Genomic DNA, 23,860 nt, shown 5'->3' on the forward strand with positions numbered 1-23,860 from the left:
GAATATATATAAATGGCCTTGAAAGACATTCACCAGCTTTGTATCTGACCCAGCCTGCTTGCTCTCACATTCCTCCTTTAATGTCTGTGAGTACCCTGCTCCTTAAATACTCTTTGAACAAGCTTTATCAACTTCCTGGCTCCCTCGTTAATAAGTTAATAAATCTCTTTTTTTCTATTAACCCTCACCCACAGATATTTTTTCCATTGATTTTTTAGAGAGAGTGGAAGGGACAGAGGGTGAGAGAGAAACATCAATGTGAGAGAGGCACATTGATTGGTTGCCTCCCGCACAAGCCCTGACTGGGGCTAGAGATTGAACCTGCAATCCAGGTATGTACCCTTGACTGGGAATCGAACCCTTGACCCTTTGGGTGTGGGCCAACATTCTAACCACTAAGCCACACAGGCTAGGGCGAGTTAATAAATCTCTGACGCTTGTTCATTCTATATTTGAGTGAGAGTCAGGCTTTGAAATTATGTCATATCCAGAAGCCAGAAGAACAAGCCATCGCCTGAAAGCAGCACAGGTGGGAGTACCCAGAAGATGGGTCCACTTGGCTCTGCTGTCCTGGGGAAATGGAGCGCCACGATCTCCCCTTTGAAGCACGCAGGGGGCAGACAAGTCCCTGTGAAGCTCTGCCAGCATTGCCATCCATCACCCAATGTTATGGGTTAAAGGTGTCATCCCGAATTCATGTGCTAGAGTCCTAAGCCCACAGTATTTCAGGATGGGACCTTATTTGGAAATCGGGTCATTGCAGATGTAACTAGTTAAGATGAGGTCCTGATCCAATAGGACTGGTGTCTTTATAAGAAGAGAAGAGACACAGAGGGAAGATTGTGTAAGGACAGAGATTAACGTTACATGTCTACAAGCCAAGGTCTGCTGGCCAACTCCAGGAGCTGGACGAGGCAGAAAGAATCCTCCCCCGAGGCCTCCAGGGGCGTGGGGCCTCTAACACCCCGATCTTGGTCCTTGTTTGGTGGCCAGGAGACTGACACACCAATGTGCACAGCCTTCCTGGGGACTGAGTCTGGCTGGCTGCGCTGAGAGGGCGTGGCAGCTCCACCGTGGTGCCTTGAGCGTGACAACTGGCCGGTCCGTGGAGGTTAAAAACTGACTCTTCATGTGTTCAAATAGCTGAGTCAATCCTAAAGGCTCGGGAGGCTGCTATAAATATTTTGGATACTCTCCAAACATTTCTAGACCTCTTCAAGCTCCATGTGAAAACAGTTCTTCTTTTTTAATTAATTAAAGCAGAGCTCATCGTTTTATTTGAAACTTGCAGGGTTCAGCAAAACGTCAGCACTCGTGAGGAGATGTGTGCCACAGTTTACTCAATTTCCTTTTAATAACTTTGTTTACGTGTCACCAGCATTCATGTCCAGGATTCCATTTCTGTCGGCACTGGTGGGTGTGTTCCCACTGAGCTCACAGCATGACTCCGTTCCTCCCAAGACTGCCTTCCATCACGTTTTCCTCGGCTTCCAGCCAGCCATGAACGCGGATCCGACCAAAATACTCTACTGCCATCCCCACTGCTGCCCGTACGGAGCTGCATTGAAATCCTTCCTCTCCTGGAGAGTCATCTGGGACACACCTATTAGAGAAAAAGTGGGGGGGTGCCATCCATGCTGAAGCCCAGTTCTGATTTGATCAGTTCATATAACCACACTTCCTTCCTAGACTCAAGGGGAGAGGCGAGTACTAAACTCCCTTTCTACGCATTTGCTTGGTTTCCCTAAAAACTCTTCCCCAGTCCCCATCAAAGAGGGGAGGCATTTGAAACTCCCAGGGATTCTCTAAGTCTTGTTTTTATGACTGCCCATGACTCCTTTTAGGTAAACATTGAATGACAAAGCAGACCCGAGGCCTGTCTAGGCCTGCTAACTCTTCCACGCTTCTCCCCAGTTTCAACCCATCACGTGCCCAGGGTGCAACATGGCCCCTCCAAGGCAGGGGCCAGAGCGGGTGCCCCACTTTCCCCCGAGAGACCCTAACCGCCACCTGCTCCTTTACGCTGCCAGGTTTGGGCTCAGCAGTACCATTCAGTGCCTTCTCCAGAACAACTGGAATCACTTCCTAATTCTTGCAGAGACCATTTGCTGGGGAAGATGGTTATCGGTATAATTTTCCAAATGAATAAACTAAGTTATATGACTTTTCGAAGATCCTTGATGACTGTTACAGATAAGAGAAGGGAACAGTCAAATGAGTAATCAGATAATTCACCCCAACAAACCAAGCAATTCTAATGACCCTGTAATTAGGTTGCTTTAGCCTAAGCACCTAAGCACACCGCATGCACGCCGTGCACACAGCTGGCCTCACAGCTGGCCTCGGAACGTCAGAGAGACCGCCCAGGGAAGACGCTTTCAGCTGAGCGTGTGTAACGCTTGTCTGGGTGGAGAGTCCCCGGCCTCACACGCGGTTGTGCCTCTGTCATTTACTTAAACCCTCTCGGTTTCTATAAAAGTTCCTCTTTATGCAACAGTGAATGCTCACCCTCAGAGGGCTTCGTTGGTATTTGTAAATTCTACAGGTTATAGTAATACATGCTCATTGTGAAAAATTCAGTAAGTGCAGAAAGATACAAATAAAGCAAATAGGGAATTTCCCCTCCCTCCCACAGGTAGCTGCTGTCAGCAGCGTGGCCCCAGGCTGTCTACGACCCAAGCAGTCATGGAGATGGTGTTTTCCACACACATCCCCCACTCGAGGCATATGGCAGTTCCTCCCTCCTTCTTACAGCTTTGACCCGGGACATTCGGAGGCCACCGTTCAGCCCCTCCTAGAAACACATGCTCACAGCTTATCATCAGAAAGGACCTTCCCTAGAATATGGCATCTCTCTCTCAGGTTCTGCGAAAGCTGCCGATTATCCTAGAAACCATGGTTCTTTGGCGATTCCCTTAGAGCAGTGATTCTCAACCTTCCTAATGCCGCGACCCTTTAATACAGTTCCTCATGTTGTGGTGACCCCCAACCATAAAATTATTTTTGTTGCTACTTCATAACTGTAATTTTGCTACTGTTATGAATCGTCATATAAATATCTGATATGCAGGATGTATTTTCATTGTTACAAATTGAACATAATTAAAGCATAGTGATTAATCACAAAAACAATATGTAATTATATATGAGTTTTCCGATGGTCTTAGGTGACCCCTGTGAAATGGTCATTTGACCCCCAAAGGAGTCGCGACCCACAGGTTGAGAACCGCTGCCTTAGAGTCTAAGCATCTACCTGTTTTGGGCCGCCATCTTGGTAAAACCTTTACACTGTCCATTGCCCTCACAGGCCTTCATTTCCAGAGCTTCCCATAGGCCGGGCCTCCTAGCAGGTGGTCTGCCTCCTTCCTTCCGGTACCTCAAAGAGACCTGAACCAGACATTTCTGGGGGGACCCGAGTGATGCAGGAGGCCCATCATCTAACACTTGTCTTTTGTACGCGGGCCATGAGGAAGAAACCATAGGCCCTTTGTTCGGCTTGGGCATTCACTCACGGCCAAACTTGGGACTGAAAGGATGGTCCCATCCAGACCAAAACAGTCACATGGCACTTCAGTTCCCCACAACTCTCAATGGCTTCCGTGTACCATCTAAAGAAGGTCCAAATGCCTTAGCTGAGAACACAAACCCCTCACTCTCCTCTGCTCCCCCCCCCGCCCCCCGCCATTCCAGAATTCATCAAGAGAGGCACACGTGTCGCTTCGTGTGGTAAATTTGTGGGTGAGATTGTCTGCACAAGGCAGGGCGTTCAGTACCCCCAGCTCTCTCCTCTAATTGCCAGTGATGCTCCCCAATCACCGTGACAATGGAAATGACTTCCACACACTCTCCAGCCCCAAGGGTCACCACGGCTGTGAGCACCTCTACACATCAACATGAGGGGTGCCAGTGAGTATGGCCAACGCAGGACCTTGCACCACCCATTTCTTCAGCTCTTCTCCCCACTCTTACCAACCCCTCAAGCACCAGAAGGAAACCACAATGAAACGCTAAAGCACTTCTGAGGAGGGAGAGACCAGATCCAGCCTGAGGGCGGGAGTTAGAAGAGCAATGGGAGGAGGAAGCATCACAAGCTCCAAGCAGCGGGTCCAGCAAAACACCAGCTCACAGCAAAGCCAGCTCTCCTGTGCTGAACACACAACGCGTTTCATGCCGTGTGTGTGTGTGTGTGTGTGTGTGTGTGTGTGTGTGTGTGTGTGTCCCTGCTTGGCCCAGTCTGAAAGGATCCTGGTCAGAGGCCATGAGTCATAACTTTGACAGTTGAGCCGTCTCAATGGGAGGATGTGAATCCAGACTTCCAGGGCATGAGCCTCGTCCCTTGGGGAGCGGGGACGCCGGCTGAGCACTGCCAACTGCTGCGGAGTGCTTTGACTTCCTTCTGGGACATCCCGAGGTCGCCTCTTCCAGGAGCAGGCCACCCGGCTGGAGTGTTCGGTCCTCAGAACATTATCAAGAAGCCCTCACGTGTTGTACCAGCTTGTGTCTCGCGGGGACATGTTCGGCCCTCACCCCTCATATCTCAAGTGAGAAGGATTTCAGCCAAGACATCCCTCGGGTGGAGGGGGAGGGTGCTCTCTGCCCATCTGCGAACACAGCCTTACAGGCCCAGTAAAAGGAAGTACCAGTGGTGCCGAGCATGGCGGGGGCAGTTTGGGGCTTCCTGTCCTTGAAAGCAGCGCCTGATTTCCTGAGGCCACAAGACCCAAATGTCTGGGTGTTGCGGGCCAAGCTGCAGAGTATCCAGGTCAAGCTTCTGGAACATACCTGCTTTCTGTGTAGCTCTGGCTGATTTCTCTCCCGAAAAAGAGAGTGCGGTGCAGGCAGCCCAGCTGCAGTCAGCAGCCCCAGGCTCTTGCTCTCAGCCAAAGGGCCGTTGCCAAGAGTTCCCCTCCCTCTAACGAAGCCTTGGCAGTGAAGGCAGGTACGCTGGCTATGCTGGCTCTCTCCCATCTCAGGGTTGGGGGAGAGGCCTCATTTGGCCACACAGCATCTTGTCGGCATCAAAGACCGTCCTGCTTTCAGCCAAGAAGTTCCATGTCCACCCCTCCTGGGCCTTCTTAGAGCCTGACTGTCAAGGAACCCGTTGCAAAGGGGAGACTTCAATTCGAAATCCACTTGAAGTGTGTTCAGAGTTACTTAGCTAACAAAATATACTGGGGGTGCTAAATGGGTGCAAAAAGAACATTTTTCCTTGGCTTTGCAAAAATATAGATCTTTGTCACAATTACAAGATTAAAGGCCACCTGTTATGTGGTGTAATGAGTGGGGGAATGTGACATTACCTCCTTCCATGGACACATCAGTCGGTGCCAGATGCCACAGTCCAGCACCCCATGAAGACGTTTTCTGGAAACTATGACTCCATTATATGGTCACGGCAGCAAAGAGTAGACAGATGAGGCCCCACAAAATAATGCCAAGTTTTCAGAATTTTAAAATACACGTCTACTAGTAAGCTGACTCACAAGCTTTTCTAACAAATATTTTTATCAGCCAGAAGGGAAAAAATGTTCTAAAAAAAAGTTACTGAAAGCTCTAAAAATGTAAACTTTTATATCACTGGACATTTATCTACACCTCCAATACAATAAGCTATTCTTCTAAATAAGGGGCATCTGTTGCATTTTGTCTGCCCAGCAACCTTTCCTTTTTGGAGCTCTGCCCTGCCGCTCAGGGCTGTTGATCACATGGCATATTTCCAGCGAGAGCCGTCCATGCATGTCCCACAGATCATGAGTGGGAGCACAGCCCATGCAAGGCCAGCCGACTCCTCCCTGGAATGCCAGTGGGAGTGCTGTGGAACCATGGAAGCTTCCTTCGGACCTGAGGACATTGCAAGCTGAGAGCGGTTGTGCCAACGGAGCCACTCCCAAAGGAAACAGAACTTCAGGAGAAATCCATCTGAAACCCTGAGGTCAGCGCAAGCCTGGACTTCTCAGTGACTCAAACCAATGCATTCCCGTTTGCAGCGTAAGCAGGTTTGCATTGAGTTTCTGCTCATGCAGCCAAACTGGCCCTAAGCAACACATTACTGAAATCTCCAAGTCTTACTGCAGTTATCCCTGGGCAATGGCATCCCAGGACACAGGCTTTGTCCAAACACAGGTGCATGAGGATGACTGTGGCAAAATATTTATGCTACCTTGGCCATCCCTGCTTCTGGGGTCCCCGCAGACCGGCAAGCCATGGACCTGGCTGGATGTCTCAGTGACCCGACCTGGCATCATCAACCATCCAGCCGCACCCTTCCCATGATTCTCAGCTCCCACAAGGTGTCTCTGGGGTGATCGGTTCTGGCAGCTCCTTGTGCTAGAGCTGAGCATGGGGATGTTTGGGATTGAACTAACACTTGGTCAGTAGTAGCCCCTCTACAGTAGACGTGTTCAATAATGAGACTGTAGACCTCTTCTTCCCTTCTAAGACCAGCAGGGAGTCAGCAGTGGAAGCCGTGTGGCTGCAGCAGGGCTGGGGAGTCAGGCATGGCTTCCATTTGGACATCCCAAGCAGTTCCCATTCACTGTCTCATTGAACTGCCATACTACGCACCAACAGTTAGGACGTGTCATGCCATTTTGCAGATAAGGAAGTTTGGGGTGGAGAATAAAAGTGACTTGGGAAAGGTTACATTACATGGAAGAGGTGAACTGTGTATTTCCAATTTAAAGGTCCTCTTTTTCCCACCATGCACCTCCTCCCTGCCCCATCTTCTCCCCTCCCTTCTTTCATCCCTCTTCTGCCTCCCTTCCTCCCTGCACCTGCTCAGCAAACTCACCAGGACTAGAATCAGGACTCACAAAGGTGAGGTTCCACATTTCAGACTAAGGAGGGGTTAATCAGGCTATGGTAGGCAGCCTTGCCTGGCAATTGGTGTTGCTTCTATGAAAAGATCTCTACGGAATTCCATACAACCACTTATATTTAGTACTAAATACCACCATCAGTAACAGGATACAAAGGGCACAGAGTAGGGAGAGCAAAAATCTTCTACAGCAAGATTTTTGATGTTAAAAACAAATCTTCCCTTGAAAACCAGAATAAGATGGTCACCCTCAGCAAAGGCCCTGAGGACTTTTCCACAAAGGGATTTTCACCTTAACGAGATCTGGCCACCTTCACTCACTATGGTGAGCAGTGTTACAAACTTTTTACCACAACCCACAGTTATAATGACATTTTACATCATGACCCAGTGCACACTCAGAAAACAAATATAGTGGAAATGAAGAACTCACATCTGATAAACTCTGATATCCTCTATCTATTCTGTATCATTAAAAAACTGCTCATTAACAAAATATTAAATTGATTTCAAAACCTACCAGTGGGTTACAAACCATGAAAGAAACATTTACCAACTAATTCTATGAGGCCAGCATTTCTTGGATACTAAGCCAGATAAAGTTAATACAGGAAATGGAAATACCATCATAAATAATACATCATGACGAATGGGGTTTATTCCAGGGATTCAAGGTTTGTTTATTTAACACTTGAAAATCAATCAAGGAAATTCACATATTAATAAATGAAAAAAAAGAAAAACATAGGATTGTCTCAATAGATGCGGAAAAAGCATTTGACAAAATCTAATGCCCATTCCTAATTTTAAAAATCTCCCATGATATTATTAATAGAAGAAACTTCCTCATATTGATGAAACGCATCTATGAAAATCCTACAGCTAACATTACACTTAATGGTGAATTATTTCTCTAAAATCAGAAATAAGACCAGGATACCCACTATCTACTATTTCTACTAGTAGAGAAGGTTGCTAGACAATCAATAAGGCAAGAAAAGAAGTAAAAAGCACCCAGATTGGAAAGGAGAAAGTAAAGTGTCTATATTTATAAACAACATGATCATCTATGTAAAATATGTTATTGAATCTACCAAAAAAGCAATGAAACAAAAAATTTAGTTATGCAAAGTTGTAGGATAGAAGGTAAATATACAATAATCAAGTGTTTTAATCAGAAACTGAAATAAAAAACATTTACAATAGAATGAAAAATACAAAATATTTAGAAACAAATTCAAAATGCATCATAATCCCAAATGAAAAACTTTTACCTATAAAACTTCTGGAAGAAAGTCTTTGTGGCCTTGGGTTAGGCAAATATGATTGCAAAAGTAGAATTCACTTAAAAATAATAAATTGTACTTCAAAATTAAGAACTCTGCCTTTTGATAAAGCAGAGTTTCCATTCCTTAATGGAATGAAAAGACTAGTCACAGATTGGAAGTAATTATTTGTAAATCACACATCTGATAAAGGACTTATATCCGGAATATTTAAAGAACTGTTAACAGTCAACAAATAACTCACTAATTGGAAAAGCACACATCCCAAGAAAAAGGAAAAAAAGAGAAAATTTAAACAGAGACTTCATAAAAAATATATATTTGGATGGCAACAAGCACATTAAACAACATCATTAGTTATTAACAGCACCATTAGTTATTAGAAAAGTGCAAATTCAAGTCACCTACTCGAATGGCTAAAATTAAAATGGCTAGCCATCTCAAGTGTTGGTGGGGATGTGGCACAACTGAAACTTATACACTGCTGGTGGGAATGTAAAATGGTAAATCACCTTCAAAAACAGTTTTTCACTTTCTTAAAAAGTTAAACAAATACCTATCATATGGTCCAATCATTTTGTTTCGAGATATATCCCCAAGAGAAATGAAAGTTTATGTGCATACAAAAACTTGTATGCAAATGTTCATAGCCACCTTATGGGTAATAACCAATAACTGGAAGCAAGCCAAATGTACAACAGGTGAATGATGAACAGATTTTAACACATCCATACACGAGAATACTACTGAGTAATAAAAAGGAATAAACTATTGAAACATGCAACAATGTAAATGAATCTGAAAATAAATTTGCTAAGTGAAAGAATACAGACAAAAATAGTCTACATACTGTATGACTCCTTTTATATAAAACTCCAGAAAATGCAAACTATCCTATAGTGACAGAAAGCTGGCCAGTGGTTTTGCCTAGTGATGGGTATGAGGGTTTATGTTCAGGAGGGAGGATTTACCACAGGGCCTGAGGAGATGTTTCTGAGTGATGGGCATGCTCCTAGCTTGACTGTGGTGGTGGTTTCACAGGTATATCCACACATCAGAGATCTATCAAAACTTATGTGAGCAGTATATTGTATTACCACTATAGTGCAATAAAACTGTTCAAAAAAATCAAATAAAAACCAATTGTGAATGGTCTGGTCAGCACCCAGCACTATGTCTTCTTTTAAGACACTTGGCCCTTGAACAACATGGGTTTGAATTGTGCAGTTATAGACAGATTTGAATTGTCCACTTATAGACAGATTTTTTGAAATAAATACACAGTCAGCCTCCCATATCCCTGGGTTTCATGTCCATAGATTCCCAACCAACCATGGGTAGAAAACAGTATTTTAGATCCCTGGTTGGAAATGCATGGACTTAGAGAGCTGACTCTATGCGTTGTTCTATAATATCTTTTATAAGGGACTTGAGCATAAACAGACTTTGGTATCTGAGTGGGGTTCATGGAACCAATCTCCCCTGAATACCTAGGGATGACTGTAGTTAAGTTTTGGGGGAGTCAAAATTTATACATGAATTTTTGACTATATGTGGGGAGGGCCGGCACTAAGTTGTCCAAGGGCCAGCTGTACTCAATTCACATTTATTGAGTGCACACCTAAATACATGGTTTTATTGCCTTGAAATCATCACCCACAGATGTGGTGACAGGAGAATACAGAACTTTCATTTCCCTACAAACACCTCATTTCCTACCTGCCTCCTACCCCACCTCTACACTTTCATCTCAGGTTTTTTTTAAAAAAATATATTTTTTATTGATTTTTTTTACAGAGAGAAAGGGAGAGGGATAGAGAGTTAGAAACATTGATGAGAGAGAAACATCAATTTAGCTGCCTCCTGCACACTCCCTACTGGGGATGTGCCCGCAACCAAGGTATATGCCCTTGACCGGAATCGAACCTGGGACCCTTCAGTCTGCAGGCCAACGCTCTATCCACTGAGCCAAACCAGTTAGGGCTCATCTCAGTTTTTATCCTTAGAAAGAGCCACTGGCTCTCCACCTCCTGACTACAAGCTGGTTGTCCACATAAAGCTTCCATTGCCCTGGATCTAACCTTCCCCTTGTGGAGGTGAGCTGTCTACTTCATCGTTGCTATTTCAGGGTATATAAAACAGTGCCCGACAACTCTTTCCAATTTCGGAACACATTATCCAGTTTATTTCTTATCTATTTCCTGCATTGGTAACTAGGTTGAAAATTGTGGGCTTTAGCATGGATTAGACCTCCTCCTCTACTCCCCATATTTGCTTTCTGCATTCCATAGTTATCAAAATCACAATGAGCAAGTGTGAATGCATTTTATTAAACGAAGTTTCTGCATAATGGGAGGTATGGTAATTATTGGGGTACCAACTCAGTAGAAGGGGTGAATGGGGAAGGGAGTGAGGTCCATGCTAACAGGTCAGGGGACCTGAAAAGCTCCATCCAGTGGGACCATACTGGTGCCTGGTCACCTGAAGCGGTGAGCCCACCCCGCACAGACCCTTCCAGAGGGACATTGCAGAGGCCAGGATCTCACTCTTACTGGGATCAGCTTCTGGGAATTACATGCGCTCTAAAAACTCTCTTCTCCAAACACACACACATGATGCAGAAACTAATTGCAAACAATTTCCAGTAGTTTGCACACTTCCGGAAATCTACCCGTGGGCCACTGGTTTAGAACCCCCAAGAAATAATGAATAGAAGTGCCCACACACTGGTCTTTCCAAGCTCTGCGGTGTTTGCAGCACTCTCAGCCCTAGGCTGCAAGTGAGTCGCCAGCTGACAAGGCAGTGCCTGGCGAGGTTCAGACACAGATGCAGATGACTTATCTATTAAATTGTTAATTCTATTTGAAGATGGTCCTCTTGAGCATTCACTTCCCCGAATTTAACGTATTAATGCTCATTAACCTACCTTTAAACCCATGGCCTAAAAATAATTGTACCAGCAATGACATTTCATTCTCCTACTGTGAAAGGGGAGAAGAAACGGGTCTGGACCTCAAGTGTTGAACCCACAAGCAACATGACCAACCATTTGGGGAGGAGGTGACATGCTGTCCCCTTTCTCATCACGTTGGGGTGGGGGGGGGGGTATTGGAATAGGAGTCACCAGAGGCCTGTCGGTTTCCAGGACCCCCTCCTCCTGCATGCCGGGCGCACACTGTCTTGCCGTCCCCCTCCTCCCCCCCCCCCCCCCAACACACACACCCAGAGCCAGTGGTCTGCTGTGTTTTGTTTTTGTTTGTGTGTGTTTGCCTATAACTTTGCGAAATGTTCGGGAAGGAGAGACAGAAAGCCGTGGTCTCTGTGAACCAGCACACTGTTGCTTTCAGCTTAAATGTCCACTGGGAAACCTCAAGGTTTTCAATGTCATCATTATGGAAAACACAGATTACAGAAGGAAGTAATCCAATGTCACTCCTGGCCCTCGTTGGGATTCAGTTTGACCTCAGTTTGTCTTCTTTTTGGTGGGTTTTAAGTCTTGAGAAAATTTGCCTAAGAATGAAGAATCCAAAAGGGTATGGTAGATTTGAGTTGGGGGTGGTGGGGGGGAAAGAGGTTTATTTGTAGTAAATGGTCATATTCTAGCACCTGCTCACGTCGTACCTGGGTGTTCTTTCTTCTTTCCTTTCACCCCATTCGGATTAATACCTTGATCGCTGGTTTAGTAGAAACTCCCCTAGCAGTCTAAGCAGCCGGCGTGAGAAGCAGCTACGCCCGTGACCTGTTTCCCCTTCAATCTTTGATCTTCCCAGCTGAAACCAGCTCGGGCGCCAGGCTGCGGGTGGGAGCTATCGGCCCCGCCCGCCCGGCGCGGCCCCGAGGCCAGTCCTGCCCCCGGCCGCGCGCCCCGCCCCGGCCACCCTGGCCTCCGCGCCGCCGCCCAGACCCGCCGCAAGTCCGAGGTGCTGCTGCCGCCGCCGCCGCTGCCGCCGCCGCCGCCGGGATGTGACCTTCAGAGCCGCCTCACAGGATGACCGGAGCCACCGCCCCGCGGCGCCCGCGGCTCGCCACGGCCTCCCCGGCACTCTGACCGCGCGCGCTCCCGGCTGCCCGCCCGGCTCCCGTCCCCGGTCCCGGTCCCGGTCCCCGGTCCGCGGCCTCGCCATGCCGCCGCCGCCCGGGCCCGCCGCCGCCCTCGGCACTGCGCTGCTGCTGCTCCTGCTGGCCTCGGAGTCCGCGCACAGTGAGTACCGCGCGGGGGCCGCGGCGGGGGCTGATCGAGAGACCCGCTCCGAAAGACCCCGCCACCCGGGGGCAAGGGCCACGCCAGTGCCCGCGTGCCAACCCGGCCCGTGCGCCCCGACTCCGTGCGCTCCCGCCCGCCGCTGCATCCCCGGGCCCGCTGCTGGAAGGACACAGCGTGCGGGGCCCCGGGTTGACAGCGTGCCCCCGCTCTCTCTCCCCCCTCTCTCTCTCTCCCCGCTCCTCCCGCGCCGTCCTCCCACTCGCGTCCCGGTAGCCGTGATGCTGCGGGCGCGCGAGGCGGCGCAGTTCCTGCGGCCCAGGCAGCGCCGCGCATACCAGGTCTTCGAGGAGGCCAAGCAGGGCCACCTGGAGAGGGAATGCGTCGAGGAGCTGTGCAGCAAGGAGGAGGCCCGGGAGGTGTTCGAGAACGACCCCGAGACGGTGAGCGGGGGGCCGGGCGCGGGCGCCGGCGGGGGAGGTGGAGAACCGGGAGGTGTGCCTCTGGCGCCCCGGGATTCCACGACTGGGCGGGACCGGGACCGCGGCGCGGAGCATTAAAGCGGCCAGGTCACCTCGAGTGCTGTCCCCGCAGCGCCGCATTTCTGCGAACATGCATCCGTGCGCGCCCTTGTAGGGAGTCCCAGAGTTCCGCAGACTTCCCTTTACGGAATCTGAGATGCGTCTCCTTCACGTGGGGGGACCGTGCTGCAAGTCACGCCCAGAACTCTTCAATACGGAGATACTGCGTTTGGGAATGGTGAAAGGCCAGGAATATGGGGTATCTGGACCCGGCTCACCCTCAAGGCTTCTCCACACTTTTTGAGCCTCAATTCTCTAGGTGACCCCCAGGTGCTCCTGTTAGCTGGAGGCAGAAACAGAGCTTTGAGCGGGGGTCCTGTTGAGACCCTGCAGCTCTCTTCTTCAGTAGTCCTCCGAAGGCAGTCACCTTTAAGGAAATACGCAACCTAGGACACCTCCACCAGAATAAACTAGAGGCTGTTTGTAAAATGTGAAAGAAATACCATGGTTAAAAAACAAACAGCTTCCTACCTCTCCCCCCTCCCTAACTGGATGGGAGGAGTAGCACTGCCCACAGCTTCTTGATCCTCATGAAGAGGAGTAGAGGGTTTGCCTGAAAGAGGAATTAAAAGATGTGCAGGCTGGGTCCTGGTCGGTGTTGCTCAGTTGGTTGAGTGTTGTGCTGTGCACTGAAAGGTCACTGGTCTGCTTCCCGCTCAGGGCACATGCCCAGGTTGCAGGCTTGATCCCCAGTAGGGACGCATGTGGAGCCAGGCTATTTCACATTGATGTTTCTCTCTCTCTCTCTCTCTCTCTCTCTCTCTCTCTCTCTCTCTCTCACTTCTTCTCTCTCTAAAATCAATTATATATATATATATATATATATATATATATATATATATATATTTAGAGAGAGAGAGAGAGAGAGAGAGAGAGAGAGAGGAATGACTTGTAGCAGTAGGTCCCAAAATATGGTTACAGGAATGGTGCTAGAATATATATGGAGGGGGGTACCTGTAAGGGGGCACAAGGTCAGGGGGCCTCAGGGTGGAAGTTAGGAAAGGGCCTCAGTGTGGGCGCACAAACACACACACACACACACACACGCACACACGCACACGCACACACGCCAGCCCTTTTCAGCAAGGTGTTCTTTTAGAAACAGCTGGTGATTTCAGAAGCCTAATGGTGCTGGCTTAGGACATATTTCTATTAATAATGTCCTTGGAGACTGTAGTTCGCCAGACAGCCAAGTGCAGGCAGGGAGCAGCCCAGGTGTGGGCTTGGCGTCTGTGCAGGAGCTGTGCCATCTTAAGGGGAGGAGATGTGTAAGAGCGTCCTTGGTGGTTGTGACCTGTGGGACCCGTGAAAGCCCTAGATGTCTATCTGTTCCTGGGCAAGTGACTTTGGGAAGCAGTAGTGAAAGAAACGGGGTGGACTTACATTACTTCACTTCATGCTGAGAGGTCAGGGTGATTTCACAGCTGATTTTGGTAGCAGCTTTGGTAGCAGCTTTTTTCTTTTAAAGAATTCTCTGGAATGAAATAAATGTCTCATGCAATAAACGAAAGGCTCTGTGTGACCAATGCAGGCTTCTTTTGGACTTGTCTTTCTGATCACTTGACTTGACCATCCCTTCTAGGTCACCTTTCTGAAAACAAGCTCTAAAATGATTGACCGCCACTGTGTGGTTCTCTCTGGCACCATTAGTTGTTGCCTCTGCTGCGCTATGATAGGGTTATTTTCTCCAGTGTTACTGCCTTCAGTGTTAATAGCAACACAGTTTCAATCCTGTCTTATGGAGCAGTTTTGCAGGGTCTGTTCTGGCCTCACTGTTTTCCCTTTTCTTTGATGATGAATCTTAACAGCCCAGTGACTCATGCTTCTGCAGAGGCTTTCTGAAGGTCCTAGTAGCAGGGCTGTGTGCCTGGCCATCCAAGATCCCTGCCCAGCTGTGAGATTGTGTGACAGGTGCAGTGCTCTCCATCCACATGCCTAGCCTGGAATATTTATTCTGCAGAAAATGTTGTCTGGTTTTGGCCCTTGGCTTGTATTCCTTTTCCTTGAGAGGCAGTGTGGAATGCTGGGAGGAGCTGGGTTAGGGTTAAGGGCCAGGAGTCAGGGTTAGGAGTTAGGGGCTGATTTGAGTCCCAGCTGTTTTGGTAGACCAGTTGTCCACTTGGATGTGTCCAGGTTTCCCACTCCATCTCCCTGGCAGTGGTGAGATCCTCCAAACACTACTCACTGCTAATGTATTTTAGTAAATATACCTGTTGAAAAAGGTAGTCCTATGAGTTCCCCTGCTCCAAAAAGTTTAGGGCTCTCACTAGGAAATGTTTATTCCTTGCATGCAAAGGCAGCTCATTTTGCATTTTTTGACTGAGGCTGATGGAGTGACCCAGGATGATGAGCACTGGCCTTATTTAGTTTAAGAAGTCCCCTGGACCTGGCCATGTGACTGTCACAGGACCTCCAGAGCCATAGTATCCTGATGTGAAAGGCTATACCAGAATTGGCACTTCTTGGTTGTAATCACCTGACCCTCTGATGGGTGTGCTTGTAGGCAGTGCCAGTCCTCAGAGGCCAGGGTCACCTTAGTGGCTGATTCCACCTGCCCTACCTTGCTGTCTGCTGGGTTAGGATGCTGGAAGCAGCCTGCCTGTCTGCAGTGTGTCTGGCTCCATTGTAATCACACCTGCCCAATTTTGGTTCTGCCTTTGGTGGAGTTTGCAACACTGCTCTTTCCTGCTGGCTGAGACGGCAGTACTGCGTGTTCCGTTCCCATTCCTGGGCCTCTGGGGACACCCTGGTAGAGGAAGCCTCCAGGAGGGACAGGGGAAGCTGGGGGTGGGGTGAGGTAGACTTGGGCCCCTGGAGCCAGCTCTTTGGGCTGCAAACCCTCTTCCCCTGAGCTCAGAGGTTTGTGCTTGTTGAGCATGTGCTGTGCGCTGGGTGTGCTCTAGGTCTTCCTCTCTGATCTGAATCTTTCCAGACTGGGCTGTTTTCCTCTTTGGGACGAGGGAAGGAGTCTGACCTTCAAAGTTCTTCTTGCCCTAGCTGTTTTGGCTCAGTGGATAGAGCATCAGCCTGAGGACTGAAAGGTCCCAGGTTCAATTCCGGTCAAGGGCACATGCCTGGGGGTTGTGGGCTTGATCCCCGGTAGAGGGCATGCAGGAGGCAGCCAATCCATGATCTTCTCTCATCATTGATGTTTTTATCTCTCTTTCCCTCTCCCTTCCTCTCTGAAATCAATCAATCAAAAATATTTTAATCTTAAAGCTCTTCTTTAGCAAGTAGCTGTTAGTGCCATGCCTCTTCCTGATTCCTGGGGCTATCACATACCTGGCTGCAAAGGAAGGGACTCTCAGGCATTCTGGTCACCTGCTTCCCTCCTGGGGGCAAACTGTCTCCCACCCACATTCTTTCTGGCCCCAGGAGAGTGTCCCAGGGCCCAGGAGAGTGTCTCAGGCCCCAGGAGAGTGTCCCAGGCCCCAGGAGAGTGTCCCAGGGCCCAGGAGAGGGGCCCAGGCCCCGTTGTTGCCACTGCTAATCATGTTTCTCCTCTCCAGAGCCCAAGGGGTGATTACATTCCCTCCTTATCTTGTTTCCCTTGGTGTTGTTACTCTCTGTTCCTGGCATTTCCCTCTCCCCTGCTTTTCCTTGTTCTAGGGCCCTGGGTAGTCCATCCCCCAGCTGTCTCCACGGGGGTTCTCCTGAATTCTTCTGAAAGGTCACCCAGGCCAGCCCCGCAGGTCATCTTTCTGCGTAAATCCTTTAAGGCAGGTGGGTTCTGAACACCTTAAAGATACCACCTCAGTAATCACCCTCTGCTTTCTGAAAGGATTCTGGACAAAAGGCTGACCTGCCCGCCCTGCTGTCCAGGTACACGTCACCACCTGGCAGCACTGGGCTGCCCCTGCCCCTCAGCTTGTGGGGAAGAAAAAATTCCAGGCTGCAGTTTCTTATCCCACCACCCGGCTTAATTTGAGATGCAAACAGTAATATTTACACTATTCTCAACTGGCTAGTGGTGCACCCTGAAGACTTCACAACATGCTTGGCCGCTGGCCGGTGCTGGAGTGCATTTGTGTCTCTTTGTCTCTCCATCTTTGTCTCTGTCTGTCTCTCTCTCTTTCTCTATGTCTCTGTCTCTCTCTGTCTCTAGCTTGGTCTCTCTGCCTGTCTGTCTGTCTGCCTCTCTCTCTCTGTCTCTCACTCTTTCTGACTCTACGTCCCATCTCTCTCACCCCACCTCCAGCTCTTGCAAATGCCGGGGAACCCAGTTGTGATGGGTTCCCTACCAAGGAGAGTTTCGGGGTACAGTCAGTTTCAGAACTGCGTCTGCATTCCCAGGACACCTGTCTTCCTGAGATCCCAGATTCTTTGGGGACAACTTGGGGAGGAGCACCCCCATACAGAAGTGAAAGCCCCTCCCTCAAGTTACCCCTTTTTGGGGTGACCTAAGGGATATCATGGGGGCAGAAGTGGGGCCCTAGCAGGAAAATGGGGAGGGAGTTGGAGGGGGACCTTGTCAGCCCCAGTGACTTGCCTTTGAAATGTAGGACCCTGAGCCGGGGTGGTGACACCTTGGCAGTGACATCCAGAATAGCTGCTGCTCACCTGCACCTTCCTGCCCCCCACCTGCCCTCCACACCCCACTCTGCCTCCCCAACACACACACACACACACACACACACACACATACACACACACAGCTTGTTGGTACGAAAAATTGTGAAGGCTACACCAGAATTGGCATTTATTGGGTTGCCTACACATGCACATATATGCAGACATACACTCAGATACATACACCCATACTGACACACAGTACACCCGCGCAGACACATAGACACACCTACAGACACACACAGCCACACACATGCACATACTCTTCTCTCTGCAACTGTGGGTCCACTGAGCCCAGGCCCCTCACCCTGTGCAGCCCCTGTCCTCTCTTCTGTGGAGCATCCTGATTGCAGAGCAAGTGGTTCTGCTCCCACTGACCGCTCTGGGCCCCGGCCTCCCCTCCTGGGACCTCTCCCACTTGGGCTGCTGCCACTGGAGGCCTGAGGAAGCCCGTCACAGGGGCTGGGTCGCTGAATTGTTGTTCGACCGGTTGTGCTTTCTCTGGAGTTGGCTCCTGCACAGCTCAGAGGCCTGCAGACGGCTGGTTAGACCCGAGCTGGCACCCACAGGTCCTGGCACCCAGGCTGCCACTGTCTGGGGGTGGGCCTTGAGTGAGATACAAACCCTGCCTGGCTCCCTCCCCACTCCCCCCCCCCCCCATGTCGCCTTCTGCTGTCCCTGTGCCTACCTATATGTTTGTTTTAATCCTAGGAGTCTGCAGGGACTTAGTGCCAGGCTCTCCGGCGTAATAACAGGCCGGGCCCATAAATTACACCTCATCCTCGCCAAGGGGCTCAACATCTGCGGAAAACCAATTAAAGACATTTCAAAAAAACACCGAACGTCTGCCTTTGTTATTTAGGAACAAAACGCCCTTTTAAGAAACTGATGCTGATGGCCTGTTTCTTGAAATTCCAAGGGGCTGGGCCAGGACATTTCAAACACCTCCCAGGTGAACAGTCTCCAGCACCACTGGCAGGTGTCCCAACTCTCTCACGCTTCGTTTCCCCTGGCGTTTCTAAGGTCAAACCAGGAGCTGTTTCTGTAATGCACAGAGTCGTTGTGGGTTAAGGGTTCGTATTTGATGTTGGAAATACCCTGCCTCTTCAGTGGCTATAATAGGCCAGGGATTTCATTGCACACCTGGTGCATATGCCGTGTACGTTTGACCCTGACACAGTCGTTCATTAAAAGCTTTGAATTAATTTTTAAAAGGGAGCTGGAAGTGGAATAAGTTCAGAAGGACATCAGTCCTTTATCTCCCTCTGACAAAGGCACAGGTCTGCTTGGACTGATTGCAGGGATTCAAAATGTAATATTCCCAAGAGATAGTAACATAGCACTGTCATACTTTTTAATACCATACTTGTTTTCTTTGGGCTTGTTTTTTTAAATTGCAGCTGAAATTTGTTTCTTTCTGGTGTTAGTGCCCATGATAATAAAATACATTTTCCCCACATTGGTCTCTAAAGCCTGCCATCTAGACCCAGTTTTTCCAAGGTCTCTTCTTGGAATGTTGGGCTCCTTGGAAATCACAGGCTGGGCTCCGCCAGATCCTGGGCGGGGTGCCCTGGTCACTGCTGCAGCTCACACTCAGCGGCCCAGGGCCTCCCTGGGGCGGGCTGGGGCCATCTGCCTGGAATGGCTGCGTGACTGGCGGCTGCAGGTGCAGCCTGCCTGGAACCCTCGGCTGTGGACACTCATTTCTTTAGCACGACGCTTCAGAAAGGAATGGAAGGCTGCTTAGGAGGGTCCTGTTGGCAGTTGTCCAGGGGCTGACATAGGCATGTGGGTTTGTGCTTCCTTCCTGCCTCATGGGATAGCAAACGCCTCAACTTCAAAGGCAAGCCCACCGTTTCTGATGTAGGAATCTGTTTCCTGCGTGCTTGCTACAGCCGTAATCACCAGATGCATTCTCCGAGTTATCCTTGTCCACATCACGCTTACCACATGCACGCTGTGATTTAGCATGGACCCAGAGAGGCACCCAGGTGCTCGGAAATTTCCCTTCCATAAGCTAGGCACAAACAAGAATTTTGCAATAATGTTTATGGCAGATGAGAGTCTTGGGCATCATCTCGTTTTAAGCACTCCCGTGAAACTGGGGCCCAAGAATCTATTAAGGGACTTGTCCAAGTTAGCTCAGGACTTGTCAAGTTAGTGGGAGGACTCAGATAGAAACTCAGGTCCCCCAACTCCAAGTTTAACATGCAAATGCTGAAGTGATAGAGACCTTCAGAGGGTGGGTCCAAAGAATTGTCTATACAACCGGCTAGATAGTGGCTTCTAGAGAAAAATACCTTTGCCCCAAGGATTGCTTTAAACTACTAAGTTGTTAATCCTGGACTCTGGTAAGTATTTCCTTCTAGTTTACATGATGGGAAAATGCATCATTTTGTTTTTCCCAAAGAAACGTAAAAAGAGAAGTGCAATTTTGCATTGGTGATGTGGCTGTGTATTCCTTAGTACCTGCCCGAAAGGCAGGTTTCCCTAAAGCAGGGAGAACCGTGCCATCCAAGGGGGGAAGGAGGAGGGGAGGTGGTCATGGGCTCTCCTCCCGCCACGTTAAACCTGTAAACTGTGGGTGGGTGCCAACGGTGCTTCCCACCACACTCTCCTCTTTTCCGCTTCTCATCTCTCTCTTCCTCCCTCACACTGGCTTCGTTCCTCCTCCCCCATTTTGGTCCATGCTGCTCAGCCTCTCGGGCCTTGGGTAGAAGTCCCACGTCCCCTCTGCTCTCCATCCCCTCCCACCACTGCCTGTAACCAGCAGCCTCCTCCCAGGGCATGTCTCCTGCTCATCGCCTCCCTGACCGCCCTCAGCCATGGTGGACAGGCTGACATTCCATCCCGTCTGTAAAGCCCCGCCCCCCCGGCCCCCCAGCAACTGGCCTGTCTGCGCCCATTCACACCCTCAAACAACCGGGCACAGCCGCTCCCCTGAACGTTTTGGGATCAAGCCCAAACCTCTCACCGGGCCTGTCAAGGCAGCGCGCCCTCTCCAGCACCCGAGATCACCAGGCCTCTTCCGTGTCCAAAACAGACGGATTCCCCTCCCTGTTTCTCTGCTCCAGCCACGCTCCTGGCTGTGTATATTCTACCCGCAGGCACCCTGCTTGGGGCCCTCGGGGTGTGGTCTTTGATTCTGGCAGATGGACAGCGCTCAAATCTCAGCCCAGGGGCTGTGCAGCCAGGGCAACGGCTGGAGCTCTCCAAGTTCCAGCGGCCACCTGTCGCTGGAGACCGGAGCGGCCGCCTTATGCGACTCGGTGAGGATGACATAAGCAAAGGGAGTACAGCTGCTTCCTCGCTGGGGCTGTGGCCAATCAGCATAAACTCACAGCTCTGGAGGTCCGAAGTCGGGATGGGTCCCCGGGGCTAAAACCAGGGTGTCCCACGGCTGCTTCCTTCTAGAGGTCCCTGGGGACAATCCATCCTCACTCACCTTTCAGTGTCTAGAGCGGCCACATGCCCTGGCTGGCAGCCCCTCCTCCGCCTCCATAGCTGCCATTTCTGGTTCTCTCTCTGCCTTCTTCCACTATGAGGATAGTATAGACATAATTTGAATAAAGTTCCGTTGGTTCGCCGCTGTGAATCTCGTTTCCCCAGTAAGAAGGTGGCTGGCCTAGCAGGCAGGGCCCACCACCACGCCCAAATCCCACAAGGGCTAGCTGCTTCCTGCTCCTTCCTGTCAGCACATCTTCCTCACTCAGTGAGTGACATTGCTGCGTTTGGCCTTGAGAACCAAGGAGTTTGCTGAGCAAAGCTGTTGATGATCAGCCAGCGCTGTGAAAAGCCAGAGAGGCCTTTGCCAGGAGAGCCCATGAGTACAGGAAGAGAGGTCTTTGAAAGTGACTCCAGTTAAAACACATCACATTACACAGTAAGTATACAAATCAGTCTTGGGAAATGAAACTGTAAAATATAGAAACAAATCTGGTCCATCTCATACTCTATAAAAGTCAGAGTCTAAATGCAATTAGGCACTAAATTTTTAGTACAAAGGAAGACGGAAGTAAGAATTTGGGGAGGGAGCCAGGCACGATTTTTCCGAAAACCCTGATTTTTAGAATGTTTCTTCTGACCATAAATGGAGATATTTTTGCAAACAACAACAAAAAAATGTGTGATGGCTTTGTCCATATTCTTAATCATCAGGTTATTCTCTTGGAAGCAGCCATTCTATGACACTCACAGATGTCTCCTTCTTTTATTGTTAATTGGCCTACACCCTGACTTGTCAATGCCTCTGCACTGGGTGGCTTCCAGACCTTCTCATGAACTCATGAGATCTTGACCCTTGGTAGATTTATAATTTCACTTTGCGGGTGATTACAGTTCTGTTGGCACTGATCTGTCAAATTCAGCTAGCCTGATATTTTTTTGCTGCATACATTTGAAAAATGTAAACAAGGAGATAGAAGTGTATTTCTTGTGCAAAAGGCGGGAGGAAGGCTGAGTCGTGCTGCTCAGTAGCGCCCACAGACTCACATGACCTGTTTGTGCTCCCCTGTACTTGTGCGTGACTTTTGTCTTCAAGGCCTCCTCACACGCCTGCCAAGATGCTGGAGCACCAGACATCACATCTGCACTGTAGCAAGGAAGGTGGAGAAGCAAAGCTCCCCTCCCCCAACTCTCTTCACTCAGTTTCACCTTGTGCTCACATCTTCTTGGCTAGAATTTAGTCACATGGCCACCCCTCCTTGTAAGAGAAGCTGGGAAAGTAGTGTAGCTGGCTGAGTGCAGTGCAGCTCTGAAATAAACCCAAAGTTCTATTACTAAGGATGGAAGGAGAATTGGGCATCTCTGCTATGGGGAAAAGGTATTTGGGAACAAACCTCTTTTTAATATATATATATATATATAATTGATCTTTTTTTGCAGAGAGGAAGGGAGAGGGATAGAGAGTTAGATGAGAGAGAAACATCGATCAGCTGCCTCCTGCACACCTCCTACTGGGGATGTGCCCGCAACCCAGGTACATGCCCTTGACCGGAATCGAACCTGGGACCCTTCAGTCCGCAAGCTGACGCTCCATCCACTGAGCCAAGCCGGTTAGGGCCTCTTTTATGAGGTTAATTCCTGTGAATATTTCCAAGCCTGGTGATAGACACTGTAATTAGCCGTGCCTAAGAGTTTTTGCACAACCCACCTCTCAACACGAGTCTTTCCAGCTACACTCACACAATCTGCTGTACCTTTTAATGCAATACTTGGTGGAGGGACCAGCCCTCCCCTCCATTCCTTGGTGTCCCACGCTGGGCCTGTGCAGTCACCTTTCAACCTGCAGCTGGCAATGAGGGGAGGGCTGCAGCCCTCATCGTTGGGGGCCCAGGCATGGCTGGAGAGGAGCCGGGGGCTCCACTCAGGCCTCCTTGCAGTTGCCGGGTGCCCACAGCACATGCGAAGCGTATGTGCACAGTGCAGAGGGACGTGCTGTGGGCAGGTGCAGAGTGCAGCGAACATGGTCACTGAGGTTCAGGGAGGGGACCAAAGTTTTCACAGGCCCAAGAGCTTCTGCTGCTCATACCAGAGCCCTGACCATCCAGAAGAGCATGTGTCAACTCCCCTTGGTTTCACGTGTTTCAGTTTTGTCCTAACACTGGCTGTGGAAAATGAACTTGGAGACCTTGGCTTTCCAGTGGGCTGCATCCACTCCCGAGCTCCCTGCTGGTTCAGGCCCCTCTCCCTGCCCCACCCTGTGTGTCGGGCACAAGGGGATGGCCGTGGAGGAGGAGGGGGCCTGGATCTGGGGACTGTAGGCCGCACAGGCCCTGCAGAGCTGCAGCCGACCTCGCGGTCAGTGACGGGTGTGCCTCTGCTCGGTGGATCCCCATGGCGTGCTGCTCATCGAGCCAACGCAGCTCCTGGGCCCTCGGCCAGGGTTTACGCCCTGACCAACCTGTGATGCAGGTGGGGCCGGCTCTGTGTTCTGTGGTTGGTGCCTTTATTCACAGAACAAAGGGGAGGACGATTTTCATAGCCCTCCTCTTCTGTCAGAACGTTGAAGGACAAATGGGAATGTCTCTTTCTCCGGGGAGAGTGTGTAACACGTTTTATGTGTATTTGTGTTAGCTTTGCTTTTATTCGGGGCTAACCCTCTCTCTTTCCTAGATTACCAGGCAAATTAGCACATGCTTTACAGCCCTCTCCCACCCCAAATAAATCTAACACACGAATTAGGATAAATTGTCACCAGGTTTTATGACCCTGTGGTTTCAGTAACCACATTCCCATTAGGTGTGGTTCAGTGAGGAGCAATGAGCACGGTTTTTCTATTAATAATGTGTTGTTGTTTTCACAACAGTAGAACTCGTTATTAAAGCATACGACTCATAACTATAAACTAAGCACAATTTTGAACAATATGATACACCTTTCTGGGAACCGGAGTGCACGCTTTTTG

General features: G+C 49.6%; 1 protein-coding gene across 1 annotated transcript in view; it reads left to right on the forward strand.

Annotated features, from left to right (window-relative positions):
* Window positions 1-11,809: 11,809 nt before the first annotated feature.
* Window positions 11,810-23,860, forward strand: part of GAS6 (growth arrest specific 6) — a 47,368-nt gene continuing 35,317 nt past the window's right edge. The window contains exons 1-2 of the mRNA XM_081084956.1: window positions 11,810-12,304; window positions 12,581-12,747. Coding sequence (XP_080941082.1) covers window positions 12,226-12,304; window positions 12,581-12,747 — 246 coding nt within the window. The 5' untranslated portion in view covers window positions 11,810-12,225. The remainder of the gene's footprint in view (window positions 12,305-12,580; window positions 12,748-23,860) is intronic.

This window comes from Myotis nattereri, assembly GCF_964212035.1.
Source record: "Myotis nattereri genome assembly, chromosome: 2".
Taxonomy (NCBI): domain Eukaryota; kingdom Metazoa; phylum Chordata; class Mammalia; order Chiroptera; family Vespertilionidae; genus Myotis; species Myotis nattereri.